The sequence below is a fragment of the Emydura macquarii genome, unplaced genomic scaffold (assembly GCF_026122565.2).
Source record: "Emydura macquarii macquarii isolate MOO-44397 ecotype Brisbane River unplaced genomic scaffold, CSIRO-AGI_Emac_v2 contig_2473, whole genome shotgun sequence".
Classification (NCBI taxonomy): domain Eukaryota; kingdom Metazoa; phylum Chordata; order Testudines; family Chelidae; genus Emydura; species Emydura macquarii.
Genome location: NW_027132610.1, coordinates 23998939 through 24022335, shown reverse-complemented (window position 1 = coordinate 24022335; position 23397 = coordinate 23998939). Strand labels below are relative to the sequence as shown.

The 23397-nt window shown below is 37.9% G+C and overlaps 1 protein-coding gene across 2 annotated transcripts in view; it reads left to right on the top strand.

The window, feature by feature from the left end:
• Positions 1-23397, top strand: part of DGKH (diacylglycerol kinase eta) — a 222269-nt gene that overhangs the window by 181617 nt on the left and 17255 nt on the right. For both annotated transcript variants that reach the window (XM_067563173.1, XM_067563172.1), the window contains exons 18-26: positions 4865-4999; positions 6681-6798; positions 7618-7728; positions 7887-7983; positions 11640-11747; positions 16082-16195; positions 16479-16613; positions 17611-17777; positions 23042-23147. In XM_067563173.1, coding sequence (XP_067419274.1) covers positions 4865-4999; positions 6681-6798; positions 7618-7728; positions 7887-7983; positions 11640-11747; positions 16082-16195; positions 16479-16613; positions 17611-17777; positions 23042-23147 — 1091 coding nt within the window. The remainder of the gene's footprint in view (positions 1-4864; positions 5000-6680; positions 6799-7617; positions 7729-7886; positions 7984-11639; positions 11748-16081; positions 16196-16478; positions 16614-17610; positions 17778-23041; positions 23148-23397) is intronic.

The following is a 23397-nucleotide window of genomic DNA, read 5'->3' as shown; positions in this document are numbered from 1 at the left end:
TCAACAAAAAAAAGATGGGATTTGCAGAGCTTTACAGATTGAGCAATTTGTGTCTCTCACAGTAAGGCATTTTCTCCAGCCCTCAAATAATTTTTGTGGCTCTTTTCTCCACTCTCTCCAGTTTGTCAACATAATAATTCATCCACATGAAATACAAGACATTTTCACACTGATCTGGTGGTAATGTGCAAGATTATGTTAACTGTTGACTTTTTATAGAATATTTTGTGTGAACTTTTTGAAACCATGATAGTACAAATGATGAGAGAAAATGTTCAGTTCAGCTGATTTCCATGGTTTTCTTCTTTTCCATGTACCTTAAGGTCAGCCTAGTTCAGGCCATCAGAAGTTGAAGTAGTTTGGGCATGTACAATAAACCAGAGAGGAGATGACCAAGAGCTCTTTGGAGTGTGATCATCTTTTGCACAAGAACTAGGAAGGTGCACAGAAATGCTATGATAAAAATCAGTAGGTTTTACAAAATTGCTCTTATCAAGGTCACTAGTGACCTATTCCTAGCCCTGGCTAAGTGCATCTTTTCCATCTTTTCATCTTTGATCTATCCACTGTCTTTGACACTGACAGTTTGATGGACTACTCAGCTCTTTTGCATAGTGTGACGTCTTATTGATTCAGTGTCCTCCATTCTATTAGCAGTTACTTCTGCTTATCACATCATTGAGTTTGTGTGGTCTTTGTGAAGAAGGATCAGCTCTTGACTGGCTTTCCCTACCAAACTTTTTGACTTCAAGAGACAGGAGACCTCAGTGGGCTTTCTCTCCCCTGTTGAGTTCAGTTTGGTTTTTGAAAGAGGCATCACTGATTTCCCAGAAACCCAACACCTGGAAGCTCTGTTGCTGGTTGCCCATCCTACTTGCTTGATGCTGCTGATGACAGTCACTGTCAATGATTATCTTAGGGATTTTCTACATGGGAAGTTGTACCAATATAGGGTAAGTATGAATTTAAACTGCTAGTTATACTGGTATCACTCTCCAAGAGGACACTTTTATTCCGTAAAAGTGTGCCTTTTTCTGGTTTATCTTTATGTTGCTTTATAAAGCAGTTTAAGCTAAACTGGGAAAAGTCACTCTTATTTTGGAATAAGAGTGTCTTGATGAGGAGTTGGATCGGTTTAACTGTATCTATACAATTATACCAGTATAACTTCCTGTGCTGACAGGCCTTTAGTGAGAAGGATGCTGACCAGCCTCACTTATGCAGAGGTCTTCCCTTCTCTCGAATAACTGAGTGAGATTCAGTGCTGCACCTCTAAGGAGCCCAGCAAGAGGTGGGGCCTAAGGTGGCTTTAAGCCATCTTTGCTCTTTTTGAATTCTTGGCTGCTCCTGGGGTCAGAGCAGCCACTGGGACGATTTAGACAGCCCTGGGAGTTAATTCTAAATATGGGATAGAACATCACAGGATAGAACATATTGCCAAACACAGGAAAGAACAGCTGTGTATCATCTCTTGTCTATAGACCCACTAGACCTGTCTTGGCCTGGAGAACTATTTGACAATAGCCAGTTCCAGCTGGACGCACTCTTCTGGATACTTCAGTGTTGCTACATGACAGCTTTACTCTGGCACACCATGTTTTGAGGCTGGGTAGGAGGCCTTTATTTACTTTCACAATTTCTTATGCTGTACCCCTGGTTATCCCATTATGACATTACAACAGCCCTGGTGGCTGGGGAGCTCCATTATTATCATTCACTCCTGGTATGATTTCCAGCAGTAGATTTTGTCACAGCTTGCTAGTGCAGAATGCCGCAACGTGTTTCCTTAGTGATTTAAGAGGCCATCATCATAATACTCCCACCCTGCATTCTTTATTTATACACTGACTGCCTATAATGTTGTGGGTTAATTTTAAACTGTCACTGTTAGAGCCTTTAATGTGAATTTCTACTCTGAAAAATGGCACTCTAAAATGGCATCTCTTTACTTATCTTTATCCCTTCTGTATAATATACCGAGTATATCTGCTCACTTTAGTGACAAAAACAAAGTTTTACTGCTGTTGCTCCTGCAGCGGCAACACAGCTGTGAGAGTCTGAGTTGGATTCTGTTCCAGTTTGTGCATCATTAACAAAATTGTTTACTAAATTCGAAGTACATGGCTAATCAGTCAGACCTGTGTAATTCCACTGACCTCAAGGAGGTTGCACAAGTGTCACTGAAAGCATAGTCTGAAGACAGTGGGGTTACACTGGTGATGAGTTTAGTTTTCAGATCCCATATTGTCTTTGCAAAATTAGTACTTAGAAAACACACTCCCCTCATCTCTTTTACTTGTGAGCTGATCATGTTTGATCTGGAGGTCATGGAGAGACAATAAATATAGACCTCCACAAATCCATTTTGAGTTGCTTTTCAGAGCAGGACATTGTAGGCCCAGCTAAGTCTGACCTCCTCTTTGAGCCTGCACACAGAGTTGATGTCATGATCATGTGTTAGGTCTCAGTTCAAGAAATCCTCACTGTTCAGGAAAACACTTTAATTTTAAGCACATGCTTAAGTCCCATTTAAGTTAAGGGACATAAGCACATGCTCGTGTGTTTTTGCTTAAATGCTTTCTTGAATCAGGGCCTCAGGTTGACAGGTAGTCTGTCCTGAACTGTAGTAGGTTCCGTGGTATTTCTGCTTTATATTTGCCACAGCTCCTCCACTCCCTTCCTTTAAACACCAAGTAAAGACTTGCTTTTATTCGCAAAATTTAAAGACATTATAAGTACTGTTACCCCTAATTATAGATTACTTGTTACCCCAATTATTAGAATGGTTTCTTTTCCCCTCTATTTTTTCTTCAGTTTTATTAGAGCAGTTTTCATTAGACGTGTTTATAATTTATTATGAAATTATTATAGAGCACTCCAAGAACTTTGGATGTGGGTTAGTGGCATTATACATAAATAAATGATCTATTATCATTCCTAGTACAACCAGCCTTTTTAACTTAGAATTGATTTTGCCTCTTTTTTGCCTCTTTAAAAATGCATTTGTTTCAATGGGACATCATATTACATTGATCAGAAATGAAGTGCAGTATTGAAGTAAGTAGGTGGCACCCTCGCTCTTCACAGAACATGGTGTATGCGCCAATGAGCTCTTTGATGGCTGCTGAGTCCAATGCATGAGTGACAGTCCCATCCACAAGTAGGGCACTGAATCTGAGCAGGGCACTGAATCAACTGTTCTCAATCTGAGCAGCAGATTCTTTCCTTCTATTAAGGTAATATTAAATTAGTGTGTGCCCCAATGAATTGAAGTGGAAGTTGGGAGCTCCAGAGGTCTTGTTCTCATGGACTTTAAGGTCAGAAGGGACCATTATGATCATTTAGTCTGACCTCCTGCACATTGCAGGCCACAGAACCTCGCCCACCCACTCCTGTAATAGACCTCTAACCTATGACTGAGTTATTGAAGTCCTCAGATCATGGTTTAAAGACTTCAAGGTACAGAGACTCCACCCGAGAGTGTTCTGTGTATCTTTGAGGATTTTCATTTGGGCTAGTCACTTGAATTTCCTGCATCTGAATTTCTCCATGAATAAAATAAATAAAGTAAATAAATAAATGGGGATATTTCTGGTCACAGTTCCTGCTTAGGCTGTCCTTTTTTAGCTCCTTTGCCAGTTCCCTGAGTGTACCTAGGCGTGGCCAATTGTCCCAATTTTAGAGGGCCAGTCCTGATATTATTCGGGATATTATTTGTCTTATATAGGCGCCTATCACCCTCCATCCCGATTTTTCACACTTGCTGTCGGTCACCCTATGTCAGTGGTTCCCAGCCTTTTCTCTGCCATGGCACATCTTGATATCTTTAATTATTTTGAGGCACCATAGAGTTTCCAAAGGAACTCATGAATATTCATGAGTCAATCTAGAACTCTTCAATTCGTTCTTCAAAAAATTCCGCGGCACACCGGTCGGGAAACAGTGCCCTAAGTGTACCCTTGCATAACTGCAGCTCCACTTGGGGTGGAAACCTGTGATCCAACCACTCTCCGACTTAGTCTCTGGGTTACATCCCCCTGATTATCACTTGGGATACCTAGCAGAATCCATGGCCTTGGCACCTACAAGAGTTTCCCTTTGGCAGCCTCTGGACAGTAATAATATGCAGTGATACAGAAGCAGTTTCTTCAAAACAAATTATGATTTATTTGCCAAAGGTGCACAGCACTCCAAGAAGTGGATTTAAAATAACAAACCTATATGCGGACTGTCTAAACTGTGCGTGGCATTCCTCCTCAGCCGTGCAGTAGACATGACTTAGCCTTGGTATCCTGCATCCTCTTGGAGACCAAGTGACATTATACTTTCAGCAAACAGGGACTCTCTGTCAGTCAGTGTCAGCCTGCAGCAGCTGACAAATCCTTTCTCCCCCCTCCCTTTCTGCAAGGCAGATCTTTTAACAGATGTGTATCTTTCGATCTTTAGATTCTTAGCTTTGGCAAAACAGCTACCTCACCAAGGTGTAGGGGCTGCCTCTTCACAGCATTATTCCTGGTTATTGTGTTGGAACATTTGCTGGGGCATTGTTTCTTTATCTTCTTATCTACGGCATTGTTTCATCTTTCCTGCTTGGTTTCTTTAACAACTCCTTTTGGTCTAACTCCATAGCAAGTAACTCATCACAAGCAAACACACAGAGGGGGACACAATATTCATACAAAACAATACAGATAATTTGCCAGTTCTCCAGAGATCTCAAAGAGGGTTAATAGGTGAGATTAATAATTAATGCTTGTACACTGTGTTGAGGCTGTGAATCTTATATAAGCACGTATACAATTGTATTTACAATTGGTGTGTGTGTATTTTGTTCTAACTTGGTTATTTCTTCTTTTTGGCACAGTTAAAACTGCACCAAAATCTCCAGATCGACATGCAAGTCGGGGCCTCCCCTCTCATACTGGCTCTTTCTCTGTCCCAGCTATGGCAGCCAGCAAAGAAAACCTTCCTGTACTTAACACCAGAATAATCTGCCCAGGTAATGATGATTCTGAACTCCACTAGTCCTATTCAGTATCATGCTACATACCATAAATAGTTGTTAAATAATAATACATTGCACTTACTGAGTGCCTTCTCTCCAAAGATGTCAAAGAGCTTTATAAATATTAGGAAATTAATACGCATAACATTTTTGTGTGGCACAATAGAAAATATATCTTAACTGAAAATGCTTCTGGTCATTGTCCTAAGCACCAGATACGTTGCAAAAGCATTACAACTTGTTTCTGGGGTTGAGGAGCAGAAGTGGGGGAGGGGAGGGCTCTGTTTATCATCCATTACAAACTGATTTGTGGAGACAAAGGAACCTTACTCCCCTAGTGGATGAAGGCTCTTCTAGCATAGTAAGAGGCTAAGGGCTAGAGTGGGGGTGAACGAAATGCTAGGGGGACATACCTCTCAATAAAAATATCATAAATTAAACTGTAAAAAGATACTTTGCAATAATAGCAGTCAGGAAATCTGTACATATCCCAAAGTACAAATTTATACCAGAATGCATTGCTAAAACCCTGGCTTAATGAATTTTCATTAGCACTATTAACATATAATGAAACCAAGTATGTACTTTTGTAGGTCAATTTAACTAAAAGCTTTTGAAAACAGATTTGTATCTGCATTAATTAAGCACAACGGTGCACGTGACTTTGATTATTAGCCAAAATGGGCATGGCAGGGTTGCCAACTTTCCAGTGGGCAAAATCAATCAAAATATGACCCTTCCCGCAGTAGAAACAAGAATTGTTCCTTAGCTCATTAATTAAGTTCTCTCTCCCAGCTGCTGCTCCTCTGTCTGTTTTACTTATTTTCATTTAACTTGTCTTTCTGTTTTCTCATACCTATCTGGCTTTCTCTTCCCCCCATCCCATCTGACTTCTCATACCTTCTTCTTTCCAGCACTGTCTTTCCATTCTGTAGCTCCTTTGCCCTCATTTTTTCATCCATACTTGTTTGTTCTGTCTGCTTCATCCCTTGCTCGCTTGCCTTCTACCTCCTCCTCCCTGTTTAAGAGCTCAAAGTGGTGGCTTTACACGTTTTGTAGAGGAGTTCTTGTCTTGTGTAAATGGGTGGCAAGGGAAGAAGTCCCTGTTGACCTCACATTTATCAAGATGATTTAAGGAGTTAAGCATTCATCAAAGATTCTCAGTGAGCTGACAGGCTGCATGAACTGCATGAACATGGGTCTCCTGTGATAGCCTGCCTTCCAACTCCCCTCCCCATCACCCCCCACATATCAACTCAAAATAATGAAACAGTTTAGAGACTGGGGGACTGGACTAAGAGATGAAAAACATGATAACCTTCAGTTGTGTTAGATGAGCCAGTTAATTACTGTGCAACCTGTCACCTCAGTAGTCTTGGATTGAAATCCTGAATTTTTTCTCCAATGGAGGTTAATCGTTGTACAATGGGGACAATGACCCACCACAGAATTCAACTCAGTTGGCTTTCTGCTCAAGAGAGGGCGAGAATTGACAAGAGTGGTGATGTAGGTATGAATTGAGGGTGCGGTAGCAAAGCTGTCTGAGAAAATGCACTTCCTGTCCACCCTGTGCTTGGCTTTAGACAATACCATCAGAATTGCATGGCTTGCGTTAAGAAGGTTTGCTGTGACTCTGCTTTTTAATACTGTTTTGTTTCTGTGTTTTCTCCTTCAGGTTTAAGGGCTGGATTAGCTGCCTCTATTGCGGGGAGTTCTATTATCAGCAAAATGTTACTTGCAAACATTGATCCATTTGGTGCTACCCCGTTTATTGACCCTGATCCAGATTCACTGTAAGAAAATCTTTTTGTTTTCTCAAATTGACTGTGCAGTGGTTCAGTCTCTTTTCCTTAATGATTTCTTTAGGAAATTGCACTTTGTAATTACTAGAATGAATAACACAAGCCTTAAAACACAATTTTTATAGATAATAAGAGTCAATACATTCAAAGAGTTAGATGGTATCTTTTAGGCAGAGGCGCTGAGTTAAAGGCAGTGCGGAATTGCATTGCTATAGCAGGAGCACTGGAAGGCATTGTGCCCAATGGAGCTCCTTGACACCCACATGGTGCATGCTCTCTGCCCACCTTAGGAACATGTGACCTTCTCCACCATTGGCCAACTCCCTTAGGTGGAGGTAAGTCCCTCTCTCTTCTATGTCCCTTTTGAAGTGACTTACGCCCCATGGGTGACTAGCAGGGAACCAGTCCCTGTGACTGCTATAGAAAGGAAAGATGGTCCAGCGGTTACGGACCAGCCTAGGACTTGGGAGACCTGGGTCCAATTTCCTGCTCCATCACAAACTTCCTGTGTGACCTGGGCACATCATTTAGTCTCTCTGTGCCTCAGTTCCCCATCTCTAAAATAGGGATAATAGCACTTCCCTGCTTTCCAGGAGTGTTGTGAGTTTAAATATATTAAAGTGGGTGAGGTGTTTAGGCACTGCAGTGATGGGGGCGTGTATGTACCTAAGATCAGTAGATGATAAATGCCTTGTACCCTGCCTCAGTCATGTGCCTGTGCTAGGGCCAGTCACAGTCTAGCTCAAAGCCATAAGTACTTGTTGAGGTAGCTGCATAACTGGATACTTACGTATATTATTCTTTTTACAGGGAAGGATATTCAGAAAAATGTGTCATGAACAACTACTTTGGAATTGGATTAGATGCAAAAATTTCATTAGAATTTAATAATAAGCGAGAGGAACATCCTGAAAAGTGCCGGTAATGGAGTTCTTGGTGATAAAGCAGAGGCATTTAGTTTTTTCTTAATGTTGTTGTTCTGTTTGCTTTGTTTTATATCCTCAACTTCTGACTCTTTCCACAGCTACGAAACATAGCAAATTGCTGCAGTATATGAATTTTTATTTACTTATTTCCAGAAGCCGGACAAAGAACATGATGTGGTATGGGGTGCTTGGTACCAAAGAGTTACTACAGAGGACCTATAAGAACTTAGAACAAAAAGTTCAGCTTGAGGTAATGTTTTTTTTTATTTGCAGATTTGATGAGTTTTTCTCATTATAACAGTGTTTTAATAATTCAATAAAATAGTGCAGAACAAGAGATGTTTCCCATGATCCCCACTTGTTTTCTACCTAGCAAGTTAAGTGAAACTATGAAAAATCTGTTCTTCATAAGTGTAGTCTGTGAAATGAGGTGGATGAGAAGTTAATCACAATGTGAATCCTTAGAAACATAATAAGTGTTTTGAAATCTGCAAAAGTATGGCACTCAGTGTTTCTGCACAACTTTTGTCATTGTTTCTATTATTTATTTATTTAGTTATTTTTACAATTAAACAAACAGTAGATTCTAAGGGATCTGTTTTTTCAACATGCCAACTCCCAGGGAGGTTTTTGGGGCACACAGAATGGAGAGTAAGTCTCAAGAATAACAATAAAAACATATACATTATGAAAAAAAATAATGAATCCTATCAGGTTGGTTTAACCTGTATGGAAGCTGACTAGATGTCTATACAAAGTACATAATAAACATGTTGGAAAAAAAGGCTTAAGAATTATTAAAAATGACAGATGAACATGAATTTAATACATAAAGAACCAGAGCATTTAGAGAGACTTTCCTAATTCCAATACTGAGGGAACTGTGTAGAAGAAGCAAGATATTGTTCCTTGCCACAACACAGATACATGTGCAGAATATGTATTTAAACAACGACAGGTTACTGAAAAAGTTACTGATTACTCAAAAGTACTTCATAATGATAAAAGATGGGCTAGAAATATAGAAAAAAAAATCCTTGCCAGTTTCATCAGGGTCAGAACAGTTTTGGAAGCACAACATATTAAAATGTGGCCCAAAATATGTTAGAAATATTCTTAGTAGCACCTGTGATCTCTGGTTTTATATTATTCCATCTTAGTGCATGTGCAAATCAATTCAATCTCGTTCTAAACCAAATTTAAGCCTTTTTCAAAATACTGGGAACTTGAAAAAGACACAAATGTTTAACAAGTTCAGGTGTAGCAAGAGATCAGCCGTGATGTAAGTCTGGGGAAATTGTTACAGAAGTTTTCTCCTAAAGTGTGATAGGGAAGGAAAGAACACAAATTGTCTTTTTCTTTATATTAAATATTTTATCTGGAAGTCCTTTTAAGCTGAGGGAGTAATTTTAATTTATTGTAAGTCTCTTTCTCTTGAGTGAGCTTTAGAAGGATTTTATATTATAGAAGCAAATTTCCATTATGTAAGGATTTAGTAATTATCTAGAATTTGTGCTGTAGTTAGTAAAGATAATGATAGGAAAGAACATTATGTATGCTCCAGGTAGATTTCTAATTTAAGAACCTGCAAATGTAAAATTTCTTTTGAATAAAATATATTTTAGCATTTAAATCTGACCTTTTCATAATTATTTCTGAATATTTTTGGAAGTAAAAAAGTCAGTGTAAGTTTCATATTTAGTATTGTCTTATATAATGATCATTTTATGTGCTGTGATAAAATACATAGCATTGAAGAGTGAAATAAAATTAGTCATTTTCAAGAGTTAGAACTAATCATATGCTATAACTCACACATGGTGCAGTCTCATCTATTAATCTTATGCCATACTTTGGATACTGTTGTATTTTAAGTTTTTTTATTTTGATTTGCTGCTAAGATAGAATAATATAAAACCAGAGATCACAGGTGCCACTAAGCATATTTCTAACATATTTTGGGCCACATTTTAATATGTTGTGCTTCCAAAACTGTTCTGACCCTGATGAAACTGTCAAGGATTTCTTTTCTGTATTTCTAGCCCATCTTTTATAATTATGAAGTACTTTTGAGTAATCAGTAATTTTTCAGTAATCTGTCAGTTTTGTTTAAATGCATATTTTGTATAATCTGCATATTCTGCATCCTTATATTAAGCCAGAACCCAATTTTTGGGACCTCATAGTTACTTGTTGTCAAACCCATGATTATGACATTATTACAATAATTGTTATTGAAGACATCCTCAATATACAGATGAGATAACTGAGAGACAGAAAAGTTAAGTGACTTGCCCATGGTCACACAAGAAGTCTGTGGCAGAGCTGGGAATAGATCCCAGAACTCCTCACTCCCAGTGTCCTGTACCTTAAATATACTGGCCTCTATTGTGTGCTTACTTATACTGGTGTATATCAAGAGTAATTCCATTGAAGTCAGTAGATTTATATTGACTGTACACGAGTGTGAGAACAAGAGCAAATCCACTGACTCCAGGGTTACTCATTTGCAGTAGCCAGAGTTAAGTATTTTGGAGAATAAAGGATGTAGAAAGAGGGGACTGCTCCAGAGACTTTTCACATTTGGAATTTCACGAGTATCTTCTGACTGTCTGTTTTTCTGTAAATTGTCAGAAGTGAGCAATGCAAAGTACAAGGGAAATGGTGAAAGAAGTCATTTCATTGTGGGATAGCAATGGGGCGCAAATAGTTCAGGGCACTGAGGCAGATGCAGAACAAAAACCAAGCATATAAGCGCTAATAAGACTTTTGCTTAACTCCACTTTTCTCATTGTGCTAGTATATTAAATCTTTTCCCTCCATCTTTCATTGTTTGTCTAATTATGTTGTAAGCACTTCAGGGTAGGAAACAGTCTTCTTGCATATTTAGCAAAGGATGTAACATATTTTTGATGCTGTCTAAATAATAATAGTCTGGCAGGACTATGAATACATTTGCAGGGTGGGATACTAATTATCCAATGGGTGAATGTGGCTTTTTGTGAAATAATGAGAGCTGAAGGTGGCAGCATCCAATGAAATCTCAAGTTTAAAGTGAAATCTCACAATGAGTTCTTTTTCTCATTTTACATGGCAATTTTTTCTAGACTTTATCCCAGGGTTAAAAAGTAAATATGCTGCAATGGCTTCTGTCATTATGTGGTTGACAAATGGAATGCTACGGTATTATTAGTTCGTTTAAGAAAGTGGTATTCCTCTTTTTACATATTCTTACATACCTTTTACATTTTATTAACATTTTATACAGTCTTTAAATATATTCATTTAATATTTTTTCATTTTATATTTGTTTATAATATTTTGTATGCTCATTTATATGCTGTTTTCATTGCAGTAGCCTTGTTATTTTTCCAGTGATGAGATCCAAATTGCAACTAAAAGATTGCTCCCTCTTGTTAGTAGTATTTCTGGTTAGAAGAGAGTAGACATAGCTGGACCATATGAACCAAGATCATACCCGAGGTCCCTTTAGCCCAATATCCTGTCATTGACAGCGGCCAACCCCTTATGCTTCAGGAGAAGGTGGAAAAAACCTCCAAATCCTTAGTAGTTAGAAGTTGTCGTATAAATGCATGAAGTTACTGCTGGGGACTTGAGCAAATTTCTGTGAAGGGACAGACACCTGTTGACCCTTTCAGATCTTTGTAGTTCAAATACGCTCAATATCATAGTTTAAGAAAAAATCTTGGTTAGTGTGTGAAGAATAGATTCATGTAGAGCTACTCTACAGCATAGGAAGAATAGACTTATCTAAAGCTACTAATGCAATATTGACTTCAGCATCCATTGCAGGCTCTGTTGAAATGCTTTATGAATTAGAAATGGTTGATGATTTTTATCAGGTCATTTATCCTACATTCACACACAGGTTTTTATGCATTACAGTGTGATGGACAATACATCCCCCTTCCCAGTCTTCAAGGTATAGCTGTGCTAAACATTCCAAGCTATGCTGGTGGGACTAATTTCTGGGGTGGAACCAAAGAGGATGATGTAAGTAACATTCAAGAAAAGTACCCTTGGAGCAAAAATTACAAAAAGCACTTTGCGCTATTGGTGTTCTCATTTAATTGTAACAGTACTGGTATATAGTTTGGATAACTACCAGGAAGCTAATGTTTTGCAAGGCTGTTTGAGTTTAGAAATGTGTGTGTTCTTGCATTAAGTTTTTCCATTTTTACTGAAAATGTATCACTTCAATTTTCATTTAATTTTTTTTCTTTCCCTCCTTCACCCCTTAAAGTCACCAAAATTCCATATGGGGCTCAATATTAAAATATATATATATATATGGCCATAAAGATGGAATTTTTAGACAATGACTTCTTTTCAAACAGTGATGAAGGTTAACAGCAATTCCTCTCCTCTTTTATGTCCTAGTTTATGTTTTGCTATACGCCAGGTTTCGCAACTCTTATGTGTGCGATAGCCAACAGTATGGGAGCTGGCACACAGCATCATTCCCACAGCTCATATCTGCATTTTGCTCCCATTTTTAAAAAAGCAGTAGGTGGATTGGTGAATCTGAAAACAGAGACTGATAAAATAAATTGACTAAAGAGAGGAGAAAAAATTGTAGACTCCTTTAATTTCCATTTTCTGTGTCTATATCTTGTTTATATTGTTGCCAATAAGTTTACGGACTGATGCAAAATGGTCCTTTTTGTTTTCTTGACAGACCTTATACTGCACAGACACTTTACTACATACACTACTGTTTCACTGCTTTGAGGGTATGCCAAATGGGATTCTTACTATTGAAGTGTACTTTATGCACGAAAGATCTAGTATGATTGCTGTGGGATTACCATAATTTTGAATTTCCGAATTTAGTGTGTGTGAAGTCGGAATCACAGCTTTGCGTTGACATGGTTTTGTGCATTTAATTATCATTTAAAATTAAACTTATTAGTCAGATTTTATTTTAACATAGACTATCCCTAACATTTTCCCCAAAGTGCTTAACTTTCTTACTGTTCACAATCCCACACCCTTTCCCTCCCCCCCCTTCTTTATCAAAAACATTATTTCATATTCTTTGGCGTGTTTTTTCCTATTCATAGTACGTGTTTTTTGAGTGTGGCAGTCAGCTCAAACTGCATTTGCGTAAAGATATCTAGCGTTTTGGTGGCCTCTAAATTCATGTTTGCAGCATGGAAGTTTCCCTAACATCCATCCAGGTTGTGTTCAGGTATTTTTGCTTTTTTCAGAGGGCCAAGAGAGAGAGGAGGCTGTTCTAGTACTCATATTTGTATGCACCATACATGTATGTCTGCGAGCAACCTTGCTGCCACTCATAGGTGTATGGTAATCAGAAGTGTCACGAAGGTGACACATTTATTTTGTGAGAGGTTAGGTGCACAACTCACTGATCTTAGTGCTGTCTCAAGTGACTGATCATCAGAGCAATACTGATGGCAGTTTTTGAGAGGTTACTGGTTCTGCTTATCTGGACAGAAGAAAGTTCTTGTCTTGACAGCAATGTCTATTCCTAAAACATTGCTCAGTGAGCCTAGCTGAGTTTGCCACAACACATTTACAGAATTTTGTATATAAGGAGTTATCCCAGAGAGTTGTTAGTTTGGAAAGAACAGGGAGGATTAGAAGCAGAACCCAGAATAAAAAAAGCGGGGGAGGGAGGTAAACCCCTGAATTTGAATTCTTAGAAGTCTTTTTTTTTTTTTTTTTTTTTTTTAAAGCACACTACAGAGGTTCTATGCAGAGAAGCCAGACTATAACAACACCTCTCCCTGCACTAAAGATAAAACATAAGTACATGGGCTTTTGTAAGCAAGCAGGGGGGATGGAATTCATTCCATCTTGTGAGCAGGCTATAGTCCAGCTCCTGGGAAGACGGAAAAGTGGTAACCTGGAGTGATTCTGGTCACTGGTTGAGTGCCTTCCAAATGTAGGAGCATGCCATCTGTGTTAGGCAATGCATGCCTTGCATGCCTCGGAATTAAAACGTGGGCCAAAAAGGCGTCCTCCACAGGCCACACAATGTGGAGGAGGCCATTTTTGTGGAATGTCACTAAAAAGGCATGCAAGCATAGAACTGAATACACAATGTTTTAATGGATACATGCCATTAGGTAAGTTAAGAAGGGAACATCTCCCATTGCATGACTCAATGAGTCGGTAATTATTAATGAGACATCATGCCTTTGTACATTTCTGGCAGATGATTAGATTAAATGTAGTGTAGAGGTTCAACAAGCTGTACTGCTGGCCCTATCTACTTTTCATCAACAAAAAGAATGTGTGGAATAAGGCAGGATACAACAACCTATACAATCCCCACAGATGTCACCAAACTAGCCAGCAACACCTAGCAGCCTGTATTCAATTACAAAGTTTCGGACAAGTTTGCATAGATCTTCAGCAAAGGAGAATTTAACTGTCATATAAAAAGTTGCTGCATGACTTACTAAAAATGTCACTGCCCAAATGGCATGCTGTTACTAGGCCAAGCCAGGCCAGGCTTACTTCAAAAAGAAACTATTCACTGGTTTGTTTATTGTAGATGCGCAAGTACCACATGGGGTATAGAGGCCTTCTTGTGTTACTCTTCTGTCCAGGACACTTGTTTCCTTGGTCAGGCCCTTGCATGAGCCTTCACTGCAGAAGTTAATTACTCTTTTTTTTTTTAAATTGATAAAGGTTTTTAGACAGATTATATACAACAAATGCTCTTCTAATATTCATTATAAGAACAGCTTTCACTGGTTGTACAATACACATTACAAAATACACATCACCACAAAGAAATCGAAGTGCACTAAAGTAGACAAAGAGCACTGCATATTAAGACAGTGGAATTTAGTTACCACCTATCAATTTAAATTTTAAAGAATAAAAACAGAAATTCCTGTTAAAGAGGAATCCAAAAGATTCACCAAATTAACGAGTGGTAAAAAACATAAACAAACTCTCTCACTAAATTACGCAACATCTGTAAAGGATATTTCTTCAGTTAATTCATCATATTTATTATCTTGATTTTTCTTTTTAACAGAGAGTAGGCTGGTCTGTATCATAGAGCAGAAAAGTTAGACCATCATAGATAATCGTGCCATGCTTTGATACAAGCATAATCATTTCATCTGTTTTTTTTAAATAATATCAGGGACGGAAGAAATGCTTTCATTTTTTCTTAAAGGGAAATAAGATGGAGCTGGATATATCAAAAGATTATTATCTTGAAATAGTAAAGGAAAGAGAAGCACCTGGCAAAGAATAACCCTCTTGTCTGTATTCGTGTAAGACATTTGCATATCCTGATGAGGGTGCTATAATATCCTAGAGAGAGAGAAACTTTATTTTAGGGCACTGCCAAGCTATCTTACAAAATCTGCTTTCAGTGTTAGGTCCTGGTCCAGCAAAGACTTAGTCATTACTTTAGTTTAGTTTAGTTGAGGTCAATCCTGCTTTGAGCAGGAGGCTGGACTAGATCAGTGTTTCTTCACCTTTTGATATCAGGGACCGGCTTGCTGCCTTCCTAAGCTGTGTGTAAGCTGTGTCATGAAGATCTCAGGGACCAGCACCGGTTCATGAATCAGTCATTGAAAAACACTGGACTAGATGACCTCCTGAGGTCCCTTCCAACCCTATTCTTCTATGATGCTATGTGCTTAACTTTTATGCACTGTGATTAGTCCCAATGAAGTCAATGGATATGTATTTAAGTCTTTGCTGGATTGGGGAATTAGTTTGATACAAAAACAGAATGGTCAAGTAAAATTTTCATTATTATAACAGGTGAATTTTATGCTATAAAATGAGATTCTTTTTCAGCATTAAATAAAATGGCCTTGACACTTCATTTACAAATATAGATTTTGAAGATGATATAAAGAGAATTCTGGACAAAGAAGGATAAGCACTTTTAAGCTTGGTCACAACAAATAAATAAATAATAACACTGTCTTTCTTAATTACAAGGCTCTTTTGTACTTTAGGAATATTGACCAGCTGAAGATTAGCATAGTTATGTTTGTCACATTAATCTTGAGTTGACTAACACTTCTCAGTATGTGCATTTAAACCTGCCCTCCACTCTATGTATGGATAATATACCCTGGCTTTCAGTTACTTTAATTGCCATTATGATTGCCCTTGTTATGTCAGTCCTTTGCTATGTTCAGGTGAGGGTATAATTTATATACACTTGAATCTAGAATTTTATCTTTCAAATACATTAGTTATAGTATTTAAATACCTAAAGTGTGTTTGGAATTGCACCAGACATTAAAGGAAACAGAATCCCTGCTCTGTGTACCTTTCAATCTAGATAAGAGTCCAATATTGATATTTTCTTTTCCTCTCAGATATTTGGGGCACCATCGTTTGATGACAAAATCTTAGAAGTCGTTGCTGTATTTGGTAGCATGCAGATGGCAGTTTCAAGAGTCATCAAATTGCAGCATCACAGGATAGCTCAGGTATGTATCTTGTTGGAAAGCAGCCGAGATTGCTAGCATGCTGGAAGGCTGCAGAGAAAAGAGGGAGTCTAGACAACCACCACATTATACATTAATAAAATGTCGACTTTGTTTTAATTTTAACGGGTAACAGGTCATCATAAATGAATGAAGTACAACAGTGTTTTACCCTCAAGACAAACCTGGATAGAAGCCAGAGCTCCTAACAAGCAATCTAGTGCAGGTGGACTGTCAGTTTCATTAATATATTCCTCTGTGAAATAACATGTTTACTTTCTTTCAGTGTCGGTCAGTAAAGATCACCATACTTGGAGATGAAGGGGTTCCAGTGCAAGTAGATGGAGAGGCTTGGATCCAGCCCCCAGGGGTTATTAAAATTGTACATAAAAACAGAGCTCAGATGCTAACACGAGACAGAGTAAGTTACAGAAAGCCACTTTATCTTTTGAATGGGATACTTCAAATTAGTGTCATTTTTATAACAATTTGGTTCAGTTATAAGAAGAAAAAATAGCTTATGAAATAATAAATAAAAGGTTGGTACAGATATATTCTTTTACACAAATAGCTTAACTCAGATCTTTGTCACTTGCTACAATGTCTGACCATAACAACATTTCTTTTTTTTGATCAGATGTAATCCTCAAACTTCCAGGAAGAAACATTCTGATTATCTATCTTTACCTGTAATAATATGCATTCTGTTGTATAAATGTAAAGAGCAGTAGTGACTGTAATATACTTTCTCTTTCACACACTAATTTTGTACTTTATCATAAATTGGAAAATTTAACTGCAATTTCATAGGTAATAAGGTATATGATATGAGTCCTTCATGACTGCCACGGTGAGATTGCATGCCCTGCCAGAGAGTAACAGAACCCATTTCAGATCAGTTAGCTCCTGGAGGCATGTGCACCATTTTAGCACTCTACAATCAAGGGTTTAAACCCTCTTAACTTTCCCTGAGTTCCTTTGTCCACTGGCCTGAATGGATGCTGAACTCAGTTCTCTCCCGGCATCATGACTTGTGTTACGATAGCTTCTTTGTTGTTTAAAGCATTTGTCAAAGTTTGTAGGGTTTTATTTTTCTTCTTGTTTTCATGTTTGGACTCTGTGTGACTGTTAGATTCCCACTGCTCTCAGCAGAAGGTTCAGAACATCTTGTTCTGACAAAGTATGCCTACAGCAATGTCTTTGTGTAAATGTATCTCTAACAACATATTTCACTGAGGACAGGGGAGAGAGGTTATTCACAGAAGTAACTGTTCTCTGAATTTTAAATTTTAAACACCATGTGTAGTGTAGAGTATTTGTAATATTTATTTAAAGTGATGTGCAAGTTTGTATGCCTGATAAACTTTTGTAAAAAACTGCAAGTATTGTCAGCTAATGTATAATACCATTTTCATCAGGCTTTTGAAAATACTCTTAAGTCTTGGGAAGACAAACAGAAGTATGATTCCTGCAAGCCTGTCCTCCGATCTCACTTGTACCCTCAACAGGCTATCGAGTTGGCTACGGAAGAGGAAGTTGCACAGATCCAGCTGTGTTCACAAGCTGCAGAAGAACTTATTACCAGGTACAGTAGAACAAATGGGTTTAATGGGATAGTAGCATATTGCCCAATGTAGAATTCTTTATAGAGCTGAGGGTATTTCTATATTCTGACTAAAGATTAATCATTACAGTATCAGTATTTTTAAAGGTCTATTTTTATATATGATACCAGATCAGCAAATGTTTTGTCACATGAAAATTTTTTACTTTGAGCTGATAAATCAAACATTTTCAGCCAAAAACTGAACATTTTCAATTTTTGTCCAGAATGTATTTGATGAAAACTCAACACTTTCTGCAGAAAGCAGACACTTTTCACAAAAATACTTTAGTCAAATATATAATTTTCAGCTGAAAAACAGTTTGACCAAACATTTTCAATTGTTATATAATATATAATACACACTTTGATATTTTATTTTCTGATAATCAAAGTAGGTTTAGTCATGTAACTTCTTTTTCAAATATCACTGTTTTAAACTTATAGCTGTTCCATTTCTCAGGGATAGAAAGAACAGTAAAATAGTGATACTCATCTGTTTTCTTTGTCTGGACTAGATCAGACCATAACTATTGGGCTAATATATTAAAGCTGTCTAGTGGGTAACTGTGTTAAAATTAATGAGAGAGAGATAGCAAGTGATGGAAAAGTTATAAATGCACATAAATCTGTTCATGTTATATCTGGCTCTATACTTACGATGAGCAAGTGAAACTGATTATCTTTCTTATGCCTTACTATTAATAATAAGTGATACTGGTACTGGATTCAGTTTTTGGAGGTTACCAAAATGTTACATTTAAACCCAAAAGACACCCAAACTGTGCATGTGAGAAATGTATAAAAATACACACACCACATATGTGGAGGTAATATCCATGTGATAAACTGCACAGGACATTAAACACATGCCTTATAACCACCTCACCTGCCTGCTAATCCTTCTCCCCAATTTAGTTTAATTCACTTTAAATTAATTAAAACTAAGCTAAACACTTCAGTTCTGAGTAAGAGCACCCACACAGGATTTTAATACCGTTTAACTAATCCACATTAAAAGTTAATTCAAATTAATTTTCCTGAATGTCCCCAAGTAGACAAGCCCCCAGTGTCATGCTCAAAATCATTTCCTCTATATGTCAGAGGAATTCCATCCGTTGAATCATTCAGTGTCAACTTGCTGACATGGCTCACTTCAGCAAGCACTTCATACCCAGACACACAAGGAATGTGGAGGACCACGCTTTATTTGGAACTGTGGTAACGTCAATTTGGAGTTTAAATTCTGTTGGTTTCAATATTTTCCAGGTTTTGAGCAATGCATCCAAAAACTACTTTTGGCTGATAGTGATATGCCTACACAGAACTGATACCACTTTCCCACTGAATCCAGAAACCATTTGCCCCCTAAAATTCAAGATTTTTCAAAGAAAGTGAAAATTCAATTGTCAAAGAAATACCCCATCCCCCCCCCCCCCAAAGCACCTTTTTTATTGAGTCGAAACATTTTAAAAAGCCACCAGCAAAGCTTATCATAAGAAGTTTTAATCCCAAAAATCACCACTCATCTTTTTCCAGACAACTTGCAAAGCTCTTTTATTTTTATGAGACACTTTTTGAATAATAAAGAGAAGTCCCACTAAGAATTCTTTGGTTTTTTTAAATAAAGGGCCTATTCTTTCAAAGAAGCAAATGTTTGTTTTTATAAAAGCCTTTGTTTTGAGTGTACAGCCAGCAAGGCCACTCGCTTATATTTGTCAGATATTGAATGATTCAGAAAAACATAGGACACAGACTAGAAGGGATCTCCTGGGTAATCAAGTCCAATCCCTTGCTATCACAGGTCATATAATCTCATCCATATATTTATCAAGCTCTATTTTAAAACTAGTTAGGTTGTTTGCCCCCACTACTCCTATTGGGAAACTGTTCCAGAACCTCACTTCTCTGATGGCTAGAAACCGTCTTCTAATTTCCAGCCTAAATTTATTCATGGCCCATTTGTTCTTGTGCCAATGTTGTCCTTTAGTTTAAATAGCTCTTCTCCTCCCTGGTGTTTACCCTCCTGATGTTTTTATAGAGAATAATCATATTCCCCCTCAGCCTTCGTTTTGCTAGACTAAACAAGTCAAGCTCTTTTAGTCTCCTCTCATAATTAGGCTCTCTATTCCCCTCATCAACCAAGTAGCTCTGTGCTGCACTTGTTCCAGTTTGGATTAATCTTTCTTGAACATGGGTGACCAGAATTGTATACCATATTCAAAATGAGGTCTTATAATTGCCTGATAGAATAGCATTTAATACTTCCCTATCTCTGCTGGAAATACTTCATCTGATACATCCGAAGATCACATTTGCCTTTTTTTACATCTACATCATATTGGTAGCTCCTAGTCATCATCTGATTGACAAATATACCCAGGTCTTTCAATTCTTCTTTCATTTCCAGCTGCTGAGTCACCAGCATAAATCAGAAATTCTTGTTGTTTAGTCCATAAATGCATTAGCTTGCACTTTGTACTATTAAGTTTCATTCCATTTTTATTACTCCAGTCCTCTGTCATCCAGTTCTTCCTGTATAATATTCCGATGCTCCTCTGAATTGATGATGTTTCTCAGCTTTGTGTCATCAACAAATTTCATTAGCACATTCCTATGTTGTGCCAATATCATTAAAGAAAATGTTAAATAAGATTGGTCCCAAGATTGATCCTTAAGGAATCCTAAAATCATAGAAAATTAGGGTTGGCAAGGACCTCAGGAGGTCATCTAGTCCAACCCCTGCTCAAAGCAGGACCAACCCTGACTAAATCATCCCAGCCGGAGCTTTGTCAAACTGGGCCTTGAAAACCTCTAAAAATGCCACTAGTAACCTCTCTCTAGGCTGATAGTTTTCCTTTCAGTATAACTTCTTGTTGTCCCCAATTTAGCCAGTTCCTTATCCAGTTAGCAATCCCCATTTTAACTAATAATAGTGCATTGTGTCAAATGCTTTATTGAAGTCCAGACAGATTAGATTTGCTGCATTTCCCTTGCCTTAGAAAGAACAAAGAAAGATGTTGACTTACGGCATGATCTACCTTCAGCAAATCATGTTGCATTATATCTCATTTTCTGTTTCAAATGTTATCTTTCAAGTAACAGAAAATAGATGGTGTAAATACCCTTGTGCTTAGTGCAAAGGCTCCCCAAGTGATGATGTTGACAAGAGGGATATTTTATGTCTGAAATTACAGATGTGTTTGCGGGGGGTGTCTCTCTCGACATCCAGTGGAGAGTCTCACGTCTTCGCTCTCATTCTGCCAGGCTTTGAAGTGCTTTACAACCTAGATTCCACCTGTGTTTTACTGACGGCTTTCTCTGCGCCAGCCCTGTTATACCCCTCCTGCATTTTCACTGGCTTTCTGTATTGTAGGAAGAATTCTTGCCTAGGAAAGTGGAGAGAATATTCTGAGTTCAGCACATGACTCCCCACAGATAGGCCCCTTTGGTTCCACATCCTTCTTCATACTCTTTTCTGTTCCCCACAATGTGCACCGGGGTCAGATGCTGGGCAGTGTCCCTGCAGCATTACCATTTTTCCTTCGCTTGCGCACAGTGTGATAATAGTGACCCAACCATTCTCTCCATTTGCTGGGGACAGACTGTGCTTGGAGAAGCAGTCTGAAGTCTGCAATTCTCTCTGTCTTAGAGCCATCATTCTACAGTTATTGATAGACAGCCCTAAGCAATTTTCTGAAAATATGTAGCAGTTGTAGAGCACTGTTCATCTGTAGATTGCCAAATGCTTCATTCTCTCGGTTTTTCAGATGGGAAACTGAGGTGCGGAAAAATGAGTGCCTTGAACAAGGGCACATACTGACTAAATCAAGAGATAGAAATGGGAATAGAGTCCTCATCCTCTGACTGTCCGCTGCACTATGCTACTTCCTTCCAGAGTTGTGGCCCTAAATCAGACAGTCTTAACAATTTAAAGACATCTTCATGCTAAAGTATACCAGTACACCCTCAAAATTCTAACTCTTATCAGCTTTGAGGTGGTCTTATATTTTAAACAAAAAATGGTTTATCACACCCGTGCAGACACACACACACAGTTTTCAGACATTTGTAATTTTAAAAGAGTGATTATCTTCAAACTTGGATTCCTTTCCTGGCTCAGCTATGTCTAGGATAGCACCACATTTGATGATTCTAAATAAAGCCACTTGAGTTGTGTGAGTGCAAAATTGCAGTTGCAACCCAAGTGTGGAATTTTTACCTTCCCTCCTGTCAACCCATCAGTCTCAACTTAGAAATCGGCAGAACTGGTCTTGTATATGTTTTCTAAAACACTCACGTTTGGGCAGAGACTAACAGAGATATTTTCATCTTAAACGGTTTCTGAGGCAGTTATGAACAATTGAGAAAATCAATTTACAATGGACTGTATTATGGTGCTCACTGTCACAAGTGCTATAATATAGAAATCACGTCATGCATCAGTCTTTGCTGGAGCTGCTGTTTAACTGCACAAGTGTAGGTCAGGAATTGTAGAACAGCATATTCAATTTAAACTTCAGGAGTGATTTAAGTTGGTAAAAAGGGGGAATTTAGGTAGACGTTGTTCATCCTTTGAGTTTGAAGATGACCATAACATCATGGATTGGTTTGTTTTCTGTGAACACGTGAGTCTGTGATCAGGCCAATTTGAGGTAGGTGTAATGAAATATAATTATCCAAACTGAAATTTAGCCAGGGCACAGGTTAATACCTTTATTGTTGTAAAAAATGTACTTAGATTGTAAGTGGCATTGGAATTTTAATGATCATAAATGGTCAAATTCAGTTTTATGTTGCATTTGAAGGGGATTGTCTTTGCTTCACTAATAGGGTATATTGATTGTCACATGACACCACCATAGTAATTCTCTTAAGAATGTGTTTCCTGTATGAATTATCTGAATGAATATTCCTGTTTTAATCTGTATAATCTATATATACTCGTTGCTGGTAGAATGATGTGCCAGTTAAGACAATAAATGTGCCTCAATCCCTTGTATCAGAGCAGATCTGTAGTATGAATGCCATTTAGACAAGAGAGTAAAGTGCTTTGTTGTCTAATGTGATACTTGTATTTAAGCTTTAGATACATAGGAATACAGTTAAGACTTTAGTACAGTTAGTATAAATGTTCTATGAAATACTTCTTTTCCATCTGCCAATGTTTTTTAATTTCAATCACATTTTAACTGGTTGTAAAAGAAAGTGACAAAGTACCTTACCTGTTTTTCATATTTCTGTAGAATCTGTGAAGCAGCAAAACTACACAGCCTCTTGGAACAGGAGCTGGCTCATGCCGTCAATGCATGTTCACATGCATTAAATAAAGCCAATCCAAGATTTCCTGAGGTAAAAGAACAACAGGGCCTTATTTAATAATAAATCAACTGTAGCCCCTATATGCAGAAGGGTTTCTGAAGACACTGGAGTAGTCCCATAGTCCCAATCACCATTTTCCAATGGCTAGCATGTTCACTCATGAGGTTATTGAAATCCCAGGCCCCCGATTCCACAAACATTCATTCACATGCTTAACTTTAAGAGTGTGACATAGGCACAACTACTGAACGGGATGGGGAGGAAACCAACCATGTCTTTT